The sequence below is a fragment of the Miniopterus schreibersii genome (genome assembly GCF_964146895.1).
Source record: "Miniopterus schreibersii genome assembly, chromosome: 2".
NCBI classification, from domain to species: Eukaryota; Metazoa; Chordata; class Mammalia; order Chiroptera; family Miniopteridae; genus Miniopterus; species Miniopterus schreibersii.
Genome location: NC_138102.1, coordinates 121,945,404 through 121,967,502, shown reverse-complemented (window position 1 = coordinate 121,967,502; position 22,099 = coordinate 121,945,404). Strand labels below are relative to the sequence as shown.

At 37.5% G+C, this 22,099-nt stretch overlaps 1 protein-coding gene across 4 annotated transcripts in view; it reads left to right on the top strand.

Annotated features, from left to right (window-relative positions):
• The window catches only part of NAV3 (neuron navigator 3), a 314,982-nt gene extending 297,684 nt beyond the window's left edge, over window positions 1-17,298 (top strand). For all 4 annotated transcript variants that reach the window (XM_081125420.1, XM_081125419.1, XM_081125418.1 and 1 more), the window contains 6 exons: window positions 3,412-3,566; window positions 4,609-4,680; window positions 5,270-5,466; window positions 6,337-6,455; window positions 9,826-10,029; window positions 14,719-17,298. In XM_081125420.1, the coding sequence (XP_080981546.1) occupies window positions 3,412-3,566; window positions 4,609-4,680; window positions 5,270-5,466; window positions 6,337-6,455; window positions 9,826-10,029; window positions 14,719-14,838 (867 nt within the window). In that variant the 3' untranslated portion in view covers window positions 14,839-17,298. The remainder of the gene's footprint in view (window positions 1-3,411; window positions 3,567-4,608; window positions 4,681-5,269; window positions 5,467-6,336; window positions 6,456-9,825; window positions 10,030-14,718) is intronic.
• Window positions 17,299-22,099: the final 4,801 nt, after the last annotated feature.

Sequence of the window (22,099 nt, the reverse complement as noted above, 5' to 3'; positions counted from 1 at the left end):
GATGGCCCTACTTTTTCAAAAGTCGCCCAGTGATTTCTTAATTACCAAATCCAGTGCACTGGGCTGCTGCTGCTGACCCCCCCCTTACGTATAGCAAACTGCTATAGTTCACCCCCCCTTTCTAGAAATGCTTCTGATTTTCACTTTTTCCTAGTTTCCTTCCTACTGTATAGAAAGCTCCTTCTTAGTCTCTTTCACTGACTACTCTTCCTTCACCTACCAGTAAGTAAAAATATTCCAGCACACCCTGTTCTCTCCCACATCTGTTCCCATCTGGGTGACTCCCTTGGTGTCCACTTGTATCGACACTACTTTTAGCCGTGCCAGCTCTCTTTCTGTTAGCTTACAAAGATGTTTATGTTAGCACACTAAATATATATTTTTCTAAATGCCAATCTTAACTCTGAAAAAAATAATCATAAATCCATCATCTTCCATCCATCTCTCCTGTCTCCGCCCTCCCGCCCAAATTAACACACTATCAGCTGGGCTACTATCATTGTTTTCTCACTGCTTGATTCACAACTTGCATTTAATTTCCCTTCTCTCACTTCCTGTCTTTATCCTTTCACCTCATGGGAAATATCAAAATCTGACACATTAAAATTCTGCCATTTTTTCCCCATTGCTTTCTGCATGATCAGAAATCTTCCCACACTTCTGTCTTCATTGAGTCCCATCGTGTGTTTTAGTTTCTACACATTCAGTATTCTTTTGACTGGTTCCCTTTTCTCCTTTACAATATAGTTTCCACGCTTTGAAATTATGATTTTGATTACATTCCTCAGATTCCCAGAGCATTCAATGTCTCATCCTTGCCAATAGGAAGATTCCAGTAACCTTACTAATCATTCAAGGTTGCGTACTTTCCTTTCCAATTTATTTACCACTATTGACATTCACCGCACATATGTGACTGGGTCTTTCCTACCTGGGTATCATATTTTTGTGTTTCTGCCTCTCATTGTTCTTCTCGCTCTATTTGGGAAGCTTTTCTGTTGTTAAGCATCAAAACACTGCTCAATCTTAAAAATAAAGGGTTAATAGCAGTAATGCTGCCATGAGAAAGTCTTTTCCAGCAGCTACAAGTGATCCTTGTGGGCTCTGAACAACATCTTTGCTTTATACTTTTTTGAAGTAATGTATTTTTACTGCGAAGTATAGATATATACATACACACAAGCCTAACCTACTTTTCTGGGTACTGTGCTTCTTGAAAGCTTTTCCATCTATAATTAATCATCATATCCTTCACATTTATGTTTCCTTTAATAAATAAACTGCTTTTCCCTACTGAAAAAGAAATTAATAGATCACAGTTGCTTATATAGTAAAATCCAAATTCCTCTGAATGAATTCAAAGTCTTTTCTGTTTTTGCTTTCATGTGACCACCACGACTATGTATCATTTCTTTTGCAACAACAGAACACTCATTATTTCCCCAAACACATCACACACCCCTGCCTTCCACCTTTCCCTCTTTATTCATTAGACTATGATAGTTCCCCCCACCCCTTTACCCTGTTGTTCTCTGAACCTCAAGTCTGCGTTAGATGCTGCTCCTAAGTTTCCCTATTTTGTGTTGTGCATTTCACTTATCACACTGTATTGTGATTTACTTGTTGACCTGCCTTTCTGTATATCAGCTCTAAGTTCATGAAATACAGAAACATTCTCTGAATCCTTGGTGCCAGAATACTTGATACATAGTAAGTACTTGCTAAAGGTGTGTTGAAGGGATAAATAACTGCATGTTTATCATTTGGAATTCTACTCATTACTCAAGATCTATCTCAAATTCCACCTCTCTGTGAAGTCCATGGAGAACACCCCGTTGGAAGTAATCTTTCTCTCTCCTACAGGCACATCTCTTTACCCTGTTATGGAATGTTTCACATCCCATTTGTAAGTTCATTAGTTATACATGTGCCTACCGCCCTCCCAATTCCGGCAATACCTCCTCCCGAAAGCTTTCCTTGACACCCCCAGCTAGGTGAAATCTCCTCCCCTCACCTCTCATAGCTCCTAATACACTATGACATCAAATGATTTATCATATTTAGGTTTCAGTCCCTAATGTGACAACTCTTAAAGTCTGTGGGGGAAGACAGTCTGAGTACTTTTTTAACCCCTGTGCCCAGAGCAGTACTTGATTCAGTTCATAATAAATGTTAAACTTACTTGAACAATGCTTCATTATTTATATACACCCCAACGTTTGGTTATGAACATAGTAGATAGACGGTGAATATTTTATAAGTAAATGAATGACTCAATATAGCTAGATTATTGATATAAATAAGATACATGAAATTCTCTAGACCATTCACCAGTTTAAACATGTTTTTCTGTAATCTCTGATTTCAGCAATATTTATTCTGTGTGATTGGCTTAATATAAGATAGTGTATTAGCTCCTTAATAAATTTTATATGTGAACTTGAATATATTACTAAATACCTCAAAACTCTGGTTAATGTCATTTACCCCTTTCTACTTTTACTTTTAAAAGTAGAAACTATTACTGACAGAGGGAGTTGCATCTAGGGTGAGCAGTTCACATAATTTACCTGGCTGCCAGCAATGAGATCATGGAATTGTTTTTAACCCTGAGCAAGACTTACAAATTGAAAATGTCATTGTAAATATGCAAATGTTATGGAAATGTTCTTACTGATTAGGATAATTCTAAGAAACCTAATTACGTTTTTGGCCTACGCATCTGTGAGAGCAGTCAATCAGGGAACTGGTTATCCTACAAAGATTAAAAGCTATTAAAAAGGAATAATGACTGTAAAAGAACCAAGAAGCTCACGAAATGCTAAGTGTAATGTCCATTAACCCAGTGGAATATAACAACTTTTTTGCTTTATTTATAATTAGAGCAGTTGCATGCAGATAAATAAATAAATAAATAATAAATAAATAATAAATAACCATGCTTTTATCTGTGTCTCAGGGCAGGACTTTCAGATCCACCCCCATTGAAATGAATTGGAATTAAAATGTTTAAAGCATATGTGGAAATTTAGGGGTGCCATTTTGGATTTATTTTATACTTGTAATCATAAGGTTTGCTAAAATCTATTTTTATCATTGAAATTTCAAAAAACAGGAGTGAAGTCTTAATATTTGTGGTTTATCCTCAGAACTCACATCAGGAACTCTGTTTCTGCTTTGCGTCAGGGGAAAAGGCAACTGGGAAATCTGCTTTGGCGTTTCGGTTTTATATTTGTTGCGGGTGTTGTGTACTGGCTTTGTAGAATAAGGGTTTATGTCAACAGAATATTCTTTGAGTTTTAATCAAAGGTACTGAATGGAGGACAGAGTCTGCTCTTCTTATACAATGAAATTCTTGCCAGTGGTATAAACTTGTTGTTGATGTGCTTGTTTTCTTTATTTTTTGTAAAGGAATTGCAACAGTATCTGGCTAGCCTGGCTGAGCAGTGCCGTGCTGACAACAGTGCTGCAGAGCTCCCAGCTGTAATAATTCTCGATAATCTTCATCACGTGGGCTCTTTGAGTGATATCTTCAATGGTTTCCTCAACTGTAAATACAACAAATGGTATGCTTATGAAATACTTTGAATGATGAAGCACACAAAAAATTGTGATCAAGTTTGGTTTCTTATGCCTTCCTGCCTTTTAAGACCTGTAACAGATGTCATTAATTTGAGAAGCCTTCGTTAATACTACACATTACTGCTAAAAATGCTCTATGTATTTCTTAGAAAATCTGCTTATTCTTTCAACAACGATATTCCAGGCATGATTATGGAAACATGATTTACCCGATGACGTTAGCTTCAACAGATATGCAGGAGGCCTGGGATTCTGTATCAATGATAGAATGTTTGAAAGGAAAAGGAAGAACTAGAATGAGGCTTTAGAGCTCTGGTTTCATTCTCAGTCCATATCAAAGTTTCAATTCAGCGTTCCTGTAGAGACAGATTTCATATATTCAGATATACCTTTCTCCATTAATGGGTCTAATTTTTAACTATTTAAAATGAAAGAAAATGTTAAAATAAGGTATAAAAAATCTGAAAACCCACTTAAGATCATTAGCATGACCTCTAAAAAAAAGGCATATAAGTACAATAGAATAAGCATTAGTTTTAATGTTGCAAGTGTTCCAATTAATCTCTGCTAGAGATTTTTAAACTTTTTAATATAGATCAGCATAAAATAAATACTGAAGCAAGAATACAAACTTGTTCATGCTATTAATAACTATGAAATAATAATAGAGGAAAAATTGATGATTTTTTTTATAAGCATGAGAATCATAAGATGTTAGAGTGGGATGAGACCACTGTGATTATTCCGTCTAATCTTTTTATTTTATAGATGAGTAAACTTAGGCTCAGAGAGGGAAAATGATTCACCTAGAATTCGAGAGCTGAAATTACAACACCAAACCCTAATTTCCAGTTCAGTGATCTTTGTCATTTTGCAAGCTACCATTACAGAATTACCCTTTTAAAGCCCAATTATAACATGGAATAATCATAATTATCTAAATTGTTTTCTAAGACAATTTAATACATTAATGTATTTTACTTTTCAGTATATCTGCATAGTCTACTTTTTTATATTTTTTTGCAGTCCATATATTATTGGAACAATGAATCAGGGAGTTTCTTCATCACCAAATCTAGAGCTGCATCACAATTTCAGGTAAAGATAAATTGAATGCTTTGTTTTTTGGTTTTTGGAGAGTTTTTGCTTTTTTTCCCCACTGTCTTTTTCTGTTTGCTTTGGTTGTTGTTTTTCCATTTGTGCATTGACAGATCCTGCCTGCGGTGACCTGTGGTGTGAAAATAATTCTCACTTCCTATGACGCTCTTTCTCAAGCAGACATTGTGTGATCCTCAACCTGTAATAAGAAGTGTTTCTTTAAAAAAAAAAAGAAAAGAAAAGAAAAGAAGCATTTTTCCTGCTCACTATGTCACTAGCTAAAGCAGAACACTTCTCCTAAGTGTGAGGACTGTGAAGAGAGTTCCTATTTCAGGATTTGTGATTCTTCTGCAGAAGGGTGCTCAGCATGGATGCTCCCACTCACTTCTGACGCACAGGAGCCTCTCTTTAGCTCAAAAAGAAGAGTTAGTTGCATAATAGCTCAAATGCTAATAGACGTCTTAGCTCCTTTGATCATTGAAATGTGGACACCCATGGAAATAGGAACTCTGTAGTGGAAAGAGAATTGTTATGGACTTAAAATTTAACTATGTAAAGATTTTTGATATATGTATTTTTCTTTTTGTAGGTGGGTACTATGTGCAAACCACACTGAACCAGTGAAAGGCTTCTTAGGCAGATATCTTCGAAGGAAACTGATAGAGATGGAAATTGAAAGGAACATACGCAATAATGACCTAGTCAAAATAATAGATTGGATTCCTAAGACATGGCATCATCTCAATAGTTTTTTGGAAACACACAGTTCTTCTGATGTTACCATTGGTGAGTTCCAAAATTGCAATATGCCATTTTCCAGGAACTATTAAGAGTACGTGGTAACGATGGCCAGACTGAATGGTAGAAAATAACAAGGGAAGCTTATGTTTCTCAAGCTTCCAAAGATTTGTTTTCTTTCTTCCCTTTCCGAAAGGTTGCCTTCTAAGCTTTGAATCTCCAATTTGTCTGACAGTTGTGGTTTACTAAGATATTACTGAGATCGAATAAGTTTAATATAGACATATTCTAAAAATCAGATAACCGTTTGAAATAAATTGTATCTGTTTAGAGTGCCTTTTTATGCTAAAAACAAATTTTAGCTAATGGCTCATATCAAATAGAGTTGTGAGAGAAGATTTTAGAGATAATTTAGGTGTTTTATAGATAATTCATGTATTTTATATTTTTCATGAAGACAACATTGTTTGAATTATTTTTCTTTAGTTGGCATAAAGTTTTTTTTGGTATATTTCTTAAGTTACATGTGTAAAAGTCCATTTCCCATTGTTCTGGATCATTAAGACATACTCACCAAACACACAGTATAGATTAGAAAAATGAATGACATATTTCATACTTGGCAATTCATTTCAGAACAAGTTTCGTCATTTGTAAAATGGGACAGATTGACTAGATTATGACCTTTAAGGTTTCTCCTAACTCTAATATATCATCTTTTTTATTAAGATTTTAGTATAAAAAGAAAAGAGTCTGGAGGAGATTGGGTCTTTTGTAAAATATACTTTAATAATAACCAAGCTGGCCAAGATTAAAATTTTCTAAGAATCCTACTTTCCCCCATATCATGTCTAAATATGTGTTTAGATTGTTAAATATAATTATTCTTAAAATGTTTTGTTATTTGTTTCTTCTCAGGTCCCCGACTTTTTCTTTCTTGCCCCATGGATGTAGAAGGTTCTAGAGTATGGTTCATGGATCTCTGGAACTATTCTTTGGTACCTTATATTCTGGAGGCAGTAAGAGAAGGTCTTCAGGTATAGGACTGAATTTTCTTTACTGTTTTAAAAACATCATTAATTTAAGCACAGGGAAAGATGCTAAACATCATTAATTATTAGGTGAGTAAAAATAAAAACACAGTGAGATACCACTGCAAACCTACTGAAGTGTCTCTAAAAGTTTTTCATGACAATATTAAATGCTGGGGAGAAATATGGAGCCACTGAAAATCTCATATGGCTGGTAGGGATGCAAAATAGGTCAGCCACTCCGGAAAGTAGTATGACAGCTTTCTCTAAAGTTAAACATACACTTGTCATAACACCCAACAACTTATTTCTGGGTATTTTTCCTGGAGAAATGAAAATTTATTGTTTACACAAAAATCTGTATATGTTTATAGCAGCATTATTCATAATCACCAAAAATTGACAACTCAAATGTCCTTTAGTGGGTAAGTGGTTAAACAAACTGTGGTATATCCATACAAAGGAATACTACTAAAAAAATCATTCATTTAAATGCAAAAACATTCATTTCTCTGGATATTTATGCAGAAAACTAGGCATGAGCTATATAAATATAGTGGTAAACTTTTAAAGAGCCACTAACATGTAATACTTTTGCCTGTTCTGAGAATAAATATTTAGAAGAGAGTGAAAACATGGCTATTTCAATAACTACACATTTAAGGCCAAATATATTGCCATGGGTTTTTACAGACTTGTTCTTATTAAATAGCCCATTAATTAAATAGCCCATTAGGTGCAGAGCCCTACATCTTATAAAATAGGCATGTTTATATGAGCTATGATCTTTATTCTCTTATTGTATAGTTTGCAACACGTAGTTTTTGTTTATAGGTCCATTTTTAGTGTTTTATTGTTTGAAGCCCTTTAACATCACTTGTAAGATTCTTTACTGTTTTTGAGAGAGTGCTTGAAATTCTAAGGCAGTTCTATGACAAGTTGGTTTAGCACCATCTCTGCTGTTCCTCTCATGCGGACCTGCAACCAGCCTTCTATTTACTCTTAACTAAAAGGTCAAAACATATTAGTAATAAGAAAACCCTGTTTCTTCAACAAAACATATTATCCCTTTTCCATTAGTTTTGCTGTTTCCTTAAATTAGAGTTGAAATTTCATGAAATTGTAGAATTATAAAACTCAAGGTTGAAATGTTTTCTGTTGTGTAATTACCTACCTTATTATAGAAGAATCCAATCTTCTTTTCACTAACTCAGTCAAGGTTTAGGCAGTTGTTGCTTATGGAAAATTCAAAAACTTAAAACAATTAGATTTCTTAGATCTCATTTAAAAAAAAAATATTTAAATACATATTATTTATAAAACACTATCCTGAGAATTATAATTCTATAAAGCTTCCATTTGGAGAAAAGTATAACCAGAAAAATGATATCAGTTTCCCAACTAAAACTGAAAGATATTTCAAAATTATTTTTTAAAAAGGATAAAAATGTTGAAGTTTTTTGCTGGGGTTCTGGATGTTGAGTAGTAGGTTAGTGTGAATGCTGAATCAGCTATGATGTAAGGAGTTTGGGAGGAAAATCCAGAACATGGGAAAGATTTTTAAAAAAGGAAAACCCTTTGGTGGGTAGACAGTTCTCATTGCTGCTGAAGGCTGTGCTAAGCCAGAAGTTGAGTTCCTGGGTGGTCCATATATGTCTTCTGGAGGAGTGGGAAGAAAAGAATCACTTATATCATGAACCATTTCCTTGGATCTACTACTGCAGCAAAGAATCTTGAATTGGAGCAAGAGGTGGAAAAACAAAGCCTAATTGCAAAGATGACAATCTGAGTTGAGAGGAATAGAAAAATATCTTTTTAAATGAAGGCTGATGCTTTGGTGAGGAACCATATGGGGAATACTCTGTGCCAGATGTTCTAGTTGGAAAAAACACCCGGTGATGCAAGGGATTCTGATTTTTATTCTGGTGATTCTGTCTTTCTTGAAATGTCAACAATGAGTTCTTCTCATTCTGAATATTTAAATTTCTCTTTTTTCGATTATTTTTTAAATCTGTTAAACTCTGAAATATAGAATCGGATGTGTTTACCGTTTTATCAATCACCTATTTTGCTGTCCTTGGTGATCCTTTAAAAATTTGGCATCAGTTGATTCTAGACTTTCATATTCTTTTTGTAACATTTGCTTTCCAAGAATTACACATTTTTCTTCAGTTAGTTTAAGTGGTATAGCAAGCTGTTTTACATCCTTTCTAAAGTAAGTTTTTAACTAAAAGAACTTCTGCTCCAAAACAAGAGAACTATTTTTAAAAGTTCATGATTGCTACCCCTCCCATCATCTCCTGAAGAGATACACAAATACCAAGACCTGGGCTCATTTCTTTAAGGCAAAGCTTCCGCAACCACATACGTCTTGTCCAGGAGAAACCCAAAGGCAGTTCAAGGCCTCATTGCCCACCATTTTGCTTTTGTCTCGTTGAACCACAGCAAGCGACAGAACGCCTCCAAGAACGCCACCTGCGACCCAATATGCTCCTGGCAACCAGGACTGCCCCCGGGAGATGGGGGAGAACTGGCGCACCCACTTGACTGCCCTCCTCATTTTAACTTCTCTTTCTCTCCCCATGTGCCTTACATTTTCTTACAGTCTCCTCAGTGTGCCCTGCCCAGCGTGGTTTTTAATGTCTCTTGGATTCATTGTCTCCCTCTACTCCGCTGCCAGTGCGTTAACCGCCTTTATCACCTTTTTATTACTGACTTTCCCTCCATGTGACTCCTCACAAAGTTGATGATATTGTTTCCCATAGTTTTCTCCTTTCACTAGTGACCTTATAAATAAACATCTAAAAAGAGTTTTTACAGGAAGCAACAAGATTGTTAAATGAAATTAATTTGAGGAAAATGGTTATCAGAGAAAGTATTCTCAAAGGAACTTTGAGTAGAGTGAACTAGACAGAGAAAAAGAAGTCCCTCTTTTTTATTTTTATTAGTCATCTTTCCAGGGTACACTTTAGTGGAGAATTCTGTTAAGTGTCTAGCATAGCTTTGTTCAATTCTCCATAACTGGAACTTTTCTTTCTGCATTTTGAGTTTTCTTTTGGTTTGTAAAATTACTAATAAAGATAAATATTGGGCAGTCATTTCAACATGTTATTTAAAATAAACCTCCCTCACACTCTCCCCCAAATGTTGACCATCTTTCCCCAATATTCAGCTTTATTATTTCTCTAGCCTTCAAGTTTAAAGTGAGCTATATAGACAGTTATATATTTAAAATATGGAAAATTGTACATACACAGTAATTCCTTTGAAAGTCCCATAAAAACTCAGTGTGCAAAGGAATCACTCAATTACCAATTGCCTTTTTTACTAAATAGAAATGCATTTTATATGTGCTAAATATCTGATCCCCTTTTAGATGTATGGGAAACGGGCACCTTGGGAAGATCCCTCAAAGTGGGTGCTTGATACCTACCCATGGACCTCAGCATCTGTGCCTCAGGAGGGCCCAGCGTTACTTCAGTTGCGACCAGAAGATGTTGGGTATGAGGGTTGCATCTCCACCAAGGAAGCCACAACCTCAAAGCACATTCCACAGCCTGACACGGAGGGGGATCCCCTGGTAAGGAGCGGATGTGTGGTTCTTCCTATAGAATCTTGATTGCAGTGTGTGGTCGTTAGTATTTAGTCATTTGCACCAAAGACAATAGTTGTCTTAGATAATACTTGGGGTTGTTCTGAAATTGATACTCAGTTTTAACTCTTACGTTTGATCTACTTTCATTGGGTGAATTTCTTAAAACGAAAGGCCAAATTTGTATGCTTAAAAATAATCTTTATGACGATAATTTTTCTCTTGTTATGCATAAAACTGTATAAAAAGATAATTAAATTTTTAGATTGCATGACTAAATTTACTCGGTATTTAAGAATTTTGTTCTTAAATAAAGAAACAAAAGGAATATAATCTAATGTACACTTGGAGAACCAAAGAATATTTTACATATATCTTCTAGCTTGACTTAATTTAGAATTAGTCTCCTGTGGCCAACAATTCAATTAAAGAAGAATAAATTGACGTGGAAATCAAAGGAAATTTATTCTCCCTACCTTGTTCAATTTACAATTGTGTATGGCTTAACAAAAGTTGATAAAACCCCAAAGTATGAATACTCCAAAGATATTAGTACATGGTATTATTTGGAAAAAAACTAGTTTTTACGTATTTTTTATTTTTCTAGATGACTTCCTATAGGTTGATATCAAATGTAACATGTTTGTTGTCTTGCCACTCTATGACTAAAGAGATTTCTGGACTTGCACACCGGTACAGAAAGAAAACATAATGAAATAAAGACCGTTACATTACTTAAATCAGAAAGAAATTATTAAAATCATAATCTATGACTGTACTCAAAGACGTAAAATGACTTGATATCTATGGAGTACCCTTGTACCATCAACCTCAACACATGTGTATCATCACCATTCCAGTTGGTCATTATTAATGTTTTGGAGGTTACATGTGAAGAACCTGATACATTTTCAATATCCTTTCACCAATAAAATAAGTGCACATACACACACAAAATTTGCACAAAATTTCAAAGAATTCCATAATGTCACAGAAGTACATACTAGACCTTCACGGAGTCCGGGGATGTCCTATTTAGGATTTTTGATCTAGACTTTAAACTATGTAAAGGCCTGCACTTACATTTTTATAACAGGCACCTGACCCTTTAGTTTATTCATAGAAATTAACAGTAGTGGTGGAATTGGTTTGAATGTGGCATAATTGTGAGCATGCACTAAATAATTGCTGCTAGAATGGTTAAAATGTAATAGAGTAAATATAAGCCTTAGGGTACAAATATGGGTTATTTCACATGCATTTTTATAAATTTCAGTTCTACCTTTGCGGTTTTGAAAAACTGTGTCTGTTTCGGAAAGAAGTATTTTTAAAGTTTATTTTCAGAGTTAATCTGCAGAGTATGGGACACTTAGGGAATGCTCTCAACTTCCCCAGTTTCCACAGTCTTGGTCAGTTAAATCCATTAAACACTCTTTTCCCTGGCTCTGAATGCTCGTGTCTTCTAGTATGAAAAAGAGATCCAGAGTCTTCCATTCTGAGTGAAAATTGGGGTAAAAAAAATCCTTGACTCCTAATCTGCTAAACATCTGAAGAAACAAGGAGTTATGATATACATGACATGCTAAAAGGCAAAAGACTTATGATCTAAAAATAAGTCTTTGGACCAGATATGTTCTTGTAGGAAAGTAAATATTCTCCATCTATTTTTATTTCTCTGTATTTCTAACATTTTAATGTAAGGTCAAAATATATTTATAGTCCAATTTAAATAAAAAATTAGGGAAACAATGTAATATTTAATGTCAGAAATATGGTTTTAAGTCCAAACAAAGATTCAGATTTTTTGGTATATCTCACTGTATTTTATTTTCTTTTTTTAAAATATATCTTTATTGATTTCAGAGAGAGGAAAGGAGAGGGAGAGAGAGATAGAAACATCAATGATGACAGAGTCATTGATCGAGCCCACAACCTGGGCATGTGCCCTGACCGGGAATCGAACCCCGATCACCTGGATCCTAGGTTGACGCTCAACCGCTGAGCCACGCCCGGCCGGGCTCACTGTATTTTAAAAATATAATGTGTTTTCATCCTACAATTGTTAATATGTGATAAGTATGTACTCAGGACTAAGATTCGGTGATCAGGCGATAAATAAGATGTTTTTGACCTCAGGAAGCTCACAGTCCAGTAGTGGAAAGAGATATCTATCTAAATTACAGTAAAATAATGATAGAGGTACATGCTACGTAAAGCTGTAAGTCCACTTAGGAAGAGAGTAGGAGAAAGCTTCACGGGAAATGCTTGAGCTAGATCTGGAAGGATGAATGGTAGACGTTCATCATGTGGTTGGACAGAGGACCTTCAAAATTAAGGATACAGCAGGTGAAACACTGTGGAACCGTATAATAAAAAGGATGGATTTGGGGAACGATATACAACTCATTGGAATTAGAACAGAAGTGGCAGGAGGAATCAAAGCTACAGAAGTCTGCAGTTGCTAGAGCATGCTGAGCCATGTTTGGCATTGTAGGAAGTAAAAACTTGATCATACAGAGAATGGGGAGCCACCAAAAGTTTTTGAGCAGGAGACTGACCTAGTTAGATTTCCAGTTTATAAGGATCACTTCGGTGGCAGAATAGAGGGCATGTTGAAGGGGAGAGGATGGATGCTGGGAGATGAGCAGCTTTGTAACTATCACAGATGATAAGGACCTGACCAAGGTGTTACAATGATAAACACTATATTTATGATTATGGGCGAGGGGAAGGAGAAAGGGGGAAGAGAGGAGGGAAATACTTATGTGGAAAATAATAATTTATCCCAGTGGCTGTTGAATCACAGGTAACCTTCCTTTCCTCTTAAAATCTCCTTTGACTTGAATGCCCAAGGCCACACTATGAGAAGGCAAAGTAAATCTCTTGTTACATTTATTATAAATCTAAGACTTGCAACTTGTTCTAATGGAACATCTTTATGATATGGCACCATTTTCAAAAATTAAGACCTTAACAACACTGTTATTCCAACATAAAACTTTTACAACATTCAGCATCCAAGTGATTTCAAACATTTGTGACGAAGGTAGAATCATAACCCTTCCAACAGACCTCATTTACCATTGCTCTTCTTAGTAGATCAGGAAGGTGCTGAAAATAGAGATCTGGGGTACAAATGCTCTTCCCCCAGGCGCTTGAACACATAGGGAGCCAGCTGCTAACGAGGGAGGAATGGACCGAGGACAGGAGGGAGGGAGTAGATTGTGCGCGGAGGCCGGGGTGCGCGGGTGAGAGGCAGACAGAGAAACAGCCGGACAGAGGGAGAGAGGAAAACTGTGCTGATGGAGACATTTTGGCTTTTTGGCTTCCTGAGTTCAAGAGGTTATCACCAACTACTTTTATTTCATATTCTTATGTAGCTGATTTAATAAATTCAGAGTTAGACCAAAAACTATATTGAAAACTATTTTCCTGAAGAATATTAAGATAACGTTAAAATATGCTATAACTGTAGCCTCTTTGTCAGAAAGGCATTGTTACTGAAATTGGTGATAACCAGTTTATCATTTACATCACAAGCATTTTGTGAACACACGTTTTACGCGGAACGCACAGGCACGCATAGCCTGACATATGACTACGGAATTCCGTTTTAACTTCTTTCTGTTGCATCAGATTACCTATTTCTCTTTGTTTAAAAAAAAGACAACTTTGATGATTTTACAAATTAATAAAATTAGTATGCATTAAATAATATAAAGACTATTACAATTTAGGGAAACCCTTGGTAAAAAACACACAAGCCCACTACCTCATGAAGACACGTGCCAGTTTTTCTACGCTTTGTTGAACTGCTTGTCTACAATTCGCTTGTAAGCAATCTTCCTTTTAACTTCCCTCCCTAACAGAGGATCTGCAGGTCTATCGAAATCCAAGGAAAGTGGCTGCCTTTTATTTTGTAATACATGGAAATGCTAGCTGCCTGTCTCCCCAGGTGCTTTCATGCATATGTCCCTTTTACTGGAACAAATATCGCCATTGTCCTAAAAGGCTGGGAAACTCGAGACAGCCGCTCTTGTTCCAGAAGGTGGCTTTTGTTGTCGGTGATATATCAATCATATTTCAGCCAGAAATTCAACAACAGAAACTTGACAGTGATTGTTTCCTTCCCCCTCTTCAAACACTCATGGTCTGCCTCGTTCAGTCACCTCCTCTCGGGGCCAGGGCCTAAGCAGCAGATGGTGCGCTTGTGTGCAGCAGCTGGCTCCATTCCCCTCCCCCTCCCTCCCCCAGGGGACTGTGTGTGCGCCTGTGTGTGCGGCTGTGTGTGCAGGAGCACTCACGACTTTCAGTTGCCATTCAGCGCTTTCTGCTTCTCCCGGCCAAAAAGCTGGGAAGCTTGGCACACTCTGCAGCAATGAGCCCAGATGTCCAGCTGTGATACAGTTTCCTTCCCAGTCGCCCTGCCGGAGCAGTATTCATTCACAACCCCAAATAAAAGAGTGATCTAGAGGCTTTATTTCGTCCTTATGGTTTGGTGGTGGTGTCGTATTTGGGAGAACTCGTGTAGGAGCCAGGGGCGACTGGTGCATCTAAAACTGTTTTCCCGTTTCCCTTGGACGGGACAAGCCGGTTCCTCGGGTGGCTCAGGGCCGCCTCTGCGGGGCCGGCTGCTCGCGTCAGTGCTCCATCCCATGTCTCTTTTTCTCTCCTCAGATGAATATGCTGATGAAACTCCAAGAAGCAGCCAATTACTCGGGCACGCAAACCTGCGACAGCGACAGCACCAGCCGCCACGAGGACACCTTGGATTCATCTCTTGAATCTACCCTCTAGAGGGTGAGAAACGCTGGGGGGGAAAGACTATGCTTTTTAAAAAGGTTTAAAAAGGAAGGGATTTTCACTAAACCACTGCCAGTATGAAAGCACCTATCCAGGCTCCTGACCCAGAGCCGTGGTCTCCGAGGAGGCAGCAGAACTGAGTCTGAACCGCCAAGATGCTAAACCGAACCGGAAGCTCGACCTTGCTTTATTTCTAGGCATTTTTATATCTGTGGAGTGACACAAGGCTCCGTGACTCGACTGGAAAGGACCCTAACGACAGGGCAACTGAATAGACTGCACATGGGATAGCCAAACTGGACTTTATTTTTTTCCTCTTTAAAAGTTTACAATACAGACCCTTTTTTTGTCCCCCTTCATTTCGTTTCCTCTGACAAGCTGTTCTCCCCGAGCAGGGCCCACTCTTCTGACCCGTCCGCCTCCTCCGTGCCACACGGTGCTGGTCACAGGGCTCCGGCGGCGTTTGTGCTGTGCGCTCAGCCCTTTCCGAAACGAGGCCAAGGGGCCAGCCCCCCGAAAGCACAAATGGAACCGGGGCCTCCAGGAGAGCTGCTGTGGGGAGCTCCCCACGGCCGGTGCGCGCGGCTTGCTCCGCCACCTGGCAGCGCACGAGTCACAGGTTTTCTAAGGTTGTTTTTACCACTGTGGTCTTTTGAAGCCACCTGCCCACTCCCTTAACAAGAGTTTTATACCAATTATTAGCCAACACTGACAAAAGGCTTTCTTAGGGCTTTATTTGTTTGAGCCTTTTCAGTGAAAGAAGGAACATTTCCTATGGTGCTGTCTCACTGCCTTAAAACAGATTTCTACAACAGATTAACAGCTGGTTTCAATCCTAAACCATTGGTAATTTCCACTGTCTTTTCATTTACGACCAAGCAACACCAGTTAACGCAGTAGCCTCATCTCTATAGATCTTTTATTTTTTTCCCCCCCCAAGAAACGGTTGGGAGAAAGATCAGTATTTTTTTCCTTGTGAATAGATCGCTTTGCCTGTCCTCCCCCCAAATATCCATGTAACCCAGAAACCCTCTTGGACCGTCACTTAAAAGCAAAGACATGTGGCTACATTCCATCCAGTTCTAGGTGAAAGAGTTTTAGAAGGCGGGAGATTTTGAATTTTTACCCAGCAGAGCTGGAAGCACTAGATGCAGCATGAGCACAACTATTTGGCTTTCCTCTCCTGTTCCTTTTTTATTATTATTAGTTTGGAGCATGTTGTTTTGATTGCTGTTGGTGTACATGAGAAATTCAGCATCTAGAACACAGAAGCAGTGACATCACTGTGGAAGGGGAGGCGTGGATACTGTAAAAGAAGGTTAGATTTGCACAGTCTACTGGGTAGGTATTGTAAATAATAATTTTAAAAACTTGCACAAATCAAAACAAACACACAAAAAATGTGTCTTTTATCCTGTTGGTGTTAAGAGGTGTTTCACTTGCTGCGATTTCCTGTACGTTGCAAACAAAAAACAGAATGCAGACCCTCAAAGCTGTTCTTACCTGGTGTGTTTGTTCTGTATTTACAGTTGTTATGACTATGCAGGAGCTATCAGTGCTAGAGTGAGCATGCTTCAAAACTGGACATGAAGCCAGTACATTTTTGGAAAAGTAAAAATGCCCGAAAGTGCATCTGTCATGGCAGGCTTTAAGGAGAGTGCATGAAAACTGATTGGATTCATTAGAGAAGTTACCACCACACACAGACAGGTTTTTAAGTTTATAACACCCAAGGGCTTGGCCGTGGTGTAGTCTTGTTCTGTGCGTGTGAACATGTGTTCCTTTCAGGACGTGTAACTGGTGCTACTCTCTGCGACCACCGTGGGTCAGTTGCTCTAGAACAATAACAGCAGCAGACATCTGTGCAGTTTTCAGAGTGTCTCTGAGTCTGTAGGTCCCACACGGTGCTATTGCCCTAAGGGAAACCGGAGCTGCATTTATGCACAGAGGATTGCCACCCTGACTTTGAAGCCCCAAACGTGGATCACATCTGTTGTGAAACATCATATGTAGCTGGATGAGTGACTAGTTACCCTTGTATAATATGTGACCTAAGAAAATTGCTAATCTTTCCCTGCCATTTTGAGAAAACACAGTCCAAACATGATCATAAACAGATTCCTGCAATACATCCCAGTAGGTCCACCTAGTTTACAACTTAAACTAGTTTGTGAAACATTTGTCTGTATACATTTTATATTTTGTACATTTTTGATGTAACATATCATGTAAATAGGCAGAAACAGTGAAATAAATCATCTGGAAAGTTTTGTAGTCTTTGTAAAGCCCCAACAATAAGTACTTGGTGTCAATGGACTTAACTGGATGATGTATTTTCTATTGGTTAATTGTTCCTTTAGCTTGTAAACCAGCTTGCATATATTTTTTTGCAAATGTGCACCCTGTATCTGTCTAAATTATTACTTTGCCATTAAAGTGGAATTATTTATTGACAATAAGGTGTAGTGTCTATATATGGAGAAAATTTGAATACTTATGCACCAAGAAGTGTCAAGCTTTAAAATGTTGTGTGCACTAGTAACACGCCATCCAGAGGGATGTGTATGAATTTTTATTTTGTATACCTCATAAAAAGGACCACATAGCTTTTTTCAGGATTCAATTTACAAGTACAGTTGACCTTTAAACATCTGGGGGATTAGGGACACTGACCCCATGCAGTCAAAATTCTGCATATAACTTTTGACTCAACAAAACCTTAAGTTGTCCTTTGTATCTGCTGGGTATTGGTTCCAGGACCCCCATAATAACCTGCTGAGGCCCAAGTCCCTTATATAAAATGACATAGAACAGTGCATACAGTCAGCTTTCCACATCCTCAGATTCTCACCTGTGGGTCGAAAATACTGTTTGTTGAATCCTTGCCTGGGAAACCCGAGGACAGGGAGGGTGGACTGCATTTTTTTTACTGAAAAAAATCCACATATAAGTGGACCCACTGTGATCAAACCCATATTGTTCAAGGGCCAACTCTACATGAAAGGTAATGTTAAAGTCTTATTAAAAGTATATCATCCAGTTTTCTCATCTGTATAATGGGATAATTATAGTATCTACTCATAAGGTTGTTTTTGAGATGGAATGTTTTAAAATATATAAAGCACACAGACAAGTGATACATTTTAAGTGCTCTGAGTATTAGCTATGATTATTTTCAATAAAAATTTATTATACACCTATTAGGTGCCAGGCGACTTTCTTAGGCATCAGAAACATTGGCACACAGGCCATGGTCCTAAGGAACTTACAGTTAGCACAGTTGCATCTCTGTCCTTTGCTTCTTCTTAGGTATCTAAGTTCTCTATTATAAAGGTGACCAGTGAGAAGTCCACTGACTAGGAGATACAGGATCTGTTTTCAGACACTGGTTGAATCAGCAATAACCTCTGTTTGAATTTGGAGAAATTCAAATACCTTTATTTCAGTCTTGAGGAAATTGACATTAACAAAACATTTTTATAACAAATAAACCATCTTAAATAATGTCTAGTTCTATGCTTTGATCAGTTAAGATGTTTAAAAAGAAGGTTCAATTGTTTTTTGTTTTGTTGGTGGTAGTGGTGTTTGTTTTTTTATTTGTATTTCTTTATTAAATTTATTGGGGTGACATTGGCTAATAGGATCATATAGGTTTCAAGTATAGATTTCTGTGACATAAGATCTATATATTGCACTGTGTGCCCACCACCCAAAGCCAAATCTTCTTCCATCACCATAAGTTAGGACCCCTTCACCCTCCACCCATGCCCCTTCCCCTTCCCTCTGGCAACAACCACACTGCTGTTTGTATCCACGAGTTTAAGTTTTATATCCCACATATGAATGAAATCATATAGTTCTTAGCTTTTTCTGACTGTTTTGCTTTTTATTTGGAGGAGGGGGACACCAACTAATAGGTAAAATATTGCATTATTGAATTCAGTATTTTTTTATGTTCAGTGAAAATGATTTGGGTAAGTAATCATTAGAAGATCTCTTCTCCACATGGAGTATACATTATCTCTGTTACCCAGGAGTTCATCAGTGAGAAAATATATTAATAGAAATTAAACATAGAAAGCACATTCTGAGTAAGAATCTTATTAGAGGAAAATGAAACTTCTCAAGTTGTTTGTTTTCCATAAAATTGCAAAAAAAAAAAATACACCTTTTCTTTATCAGAGTTTTTAATACTTCGCCTTAATTTCCTGGATTAGCATTGTAGAGTTGAAGTTAATGAACAACAGAGTAAATAATTTTGATATTGCTTACATGTTAAAATGGAAATATTTTCAATATAGTGGGTTATATTAACTATAGTATTAAAATTAAATGATCTGATTCTTTTCACTTTTTTAATGTAGCTACTAGAATATTAACAATTAAATATGTTGCTCATATTTGTGACTCACCGATGTTTCTGTTCCTATGGAATAGCGAAATATTGACCTTTATAAAGTGTAAATGCGATCACCTCCTTCATCTCTTTTCTATTTTGTTTTTAAGAATAAGATTCAGTTATTGAAAGACAAAAATTCCTTTCAATCTGGACCTTGCTTCTATCCCTTGGCACCCCTTTTCACAGGTCCAATGTCCCCATTTAGTTCTGTTCTCTATGACATTAGGCTACTTTAGAACCTAGAAGTAATTGTTGAAACAGTAACAACTTTCCAAACAATTTAGTTATGAACAAGTTTTATCATACTCTTGCTGTATGGGAAAACCTCTGGTAGGTCAAAGATTTCTCTCCCAGTAAACACATTTATAGAAAATGTAGATTACACAAACAAAAAAGTGTAGTTGTTTTTTTTAAAGATCCCCAGCCTCTTGGGTAAGTGATTGGTTTCCCAAGACAAATATTAATCCCATAAATAACCAGTTGTTGAAAATTGCTAAACATTTTTTTGTTTTAATTTAGTTTTTTAAAGGAGATTACTAACTTATCCAGCAATAATGTTTGTCCCAGACCAGGTTTAGAGCATTATTTCTTTTACAATAATTTACTTCTTTTTACCCCAAGGCCCTTACACATTCTCAAATGGCATTACCTTAGACAAGCCTTTCTGATCCCTCAGACTAGGTAAAAAAGTGAGTTATTTGCTTTCTAGGGGAAATGTGTGTATGTATATACACACATATATATGTATATAAAATGTTTCAGGGCCTAAAATATAGTACATTCTCAATACATAAGTATTGAATAAAATATTTCTGAACATGGAGACAGCAACTGAATTTTACCTTATGTTAAACAAAAGCATTTGATTTGAGAAGAATCCCTGTCAGAGGCGTTGAGCTCCCTGGGAAGCCGGATGAATAATTAGAGTGCAGGTTAGTGACCAGGGACAATCTGAGGAACTGTCACCCAGTACAAAGTACTGCCTCACAATTGGGATGTTTTCCGCCTTTAGATGTAATACTTTCTACCAACTTTTCTTTTTCTTTCTACTTTTCAAGTCCTTTGAAGATGCCTTAGTTATATACAGTATAATTTAAATGTGTGGGGTTTTGGGGGGTAACAGATAAAATACAAGTAGTTGGAAGTGTAACCTAGAATAGAGGTGGGGGAGGGATTAAAACAGGAATGCTCAGCACAGAAATCAGAAGCGAAGATGTGAATTTCCCTTTGGTATGTTTCTCTACAGGAAAGATCTTGACCAATTAATGACTGAAAATAGAACTGGAGAGATGTTTGCGCCCATTCAATGCAACATTTACAAAGGAGGCGTATAACGTAAGGAAAAAAGCATTGAATTCAGAGTCAGAAAATCTGTATCCTAGCGATGTTGTGTGATTTCTCCTGGAAGAATAAACTAATCCGCCACCTTTGTTCATCTAGATTTTATACCCGGAAAATGGTCACAGATGATAAAATGCACCCAGTGTACCTGGGGTGGTCTAAACATCATCTGTGATACAAATAATGTGTGTCTGTCAGTTCCCAGAGAACCATTCTTCCAGGGAATAATAGAAAGGCTGGAAGTCTAGTCAGGGCCCATCCAGGGACCCTTGCGTGCTGCTGAGCATCTTCAGCAGTTGTCTTCAGTCCGGTTTGGCCCTAAGCTGGTGCGCTGAGCAGTGCAGCTGAGCAGGAGCTGGTTTGAGGAGATGGTGCTCAGAATGGAGAAACTGGGTCAAATTCCCTACAGACCCTTTGGTCGTGGTGGTTTCTTTGCCTAAATCAGCATCTCTCTGAGGGCGGGCTGCTAGTTCCCACGCAGATGTTTTGCTCTGATCCACTCCCCAGGCCACCCCTTCCCTGGTTACTGGGCTGTGGTACAGGAGAGACGAGGCCGGCTCTTGGTGGGGCTGGAGACCAGACGACCACTGGGCCATGTTGCCCAGAAATCTCGTATTAGATGCAAGTCTGAGGTCAAAGCCAGCACAGTGAGCGGCGGAGTCACGCTGACAGTGATTTGAGATCCATCCTCCCATTTGGCCGCTACGCAGAGGCTAGAGGAGACTCTCCAATATCAGTGGTTTATCCGGGGAGGGAAGGCACCTGGCCCGCGTCGCTGTGAAGCTTTGTACTCTAGGCAACTGCAACACTTCCATTATTAATATAATGACAGCTAGATGTGCAATTTTTAAATTTCCAGTAGCCTTACTAATAACAGTAAGAAAGAAACAGGTGAAATTAATTATAATTATGTGCTTTATTATGATAACATACAAAAAATATAATTTCAATATATAATTAAGCTAAAATACTTTTTAATAAGATATGTTGAATTCTTTTTTTTTTTTTTTGTACCTAAGTCTTTGAAACCTAGCATGTAATTTTATACTTACAACACATCTCAGTTTGGACACTAAATGTTCACCAGAACAACCTGATTATTTAGAATTTAAAAATTTACAGTTACAAAATAGATTCACTACGTTGTTCTAAACATAGTTAATATCAGTTGCATACTAGTTTTGAATTTAAATTTTAGATAATTACCTATAAAATTAAAAATCAATTCCCTAAATCACTATAGGCATCAAGCGCTGAGTAGCCACAGGTTGACAGTGGCTGCTACGGAATCAGACAGCACAGCACTAGCCTCACTTGGCAACCAGCTTTCTCAGATCACACATAGAGCTGCTTCCCGGGTGCACACACCAACCTGGGGCTTTGGTTTGGACTTTTTAAATTACTTGATTCAGGGACCCAGGCCATTTTTCCTTCACAGGTAGAGCTGGGTTACAGTAGTTCATTGCAACTATTTCAGTGAATCTGTTACCCTTCTTTGTTCTCAGGCTTTGATAA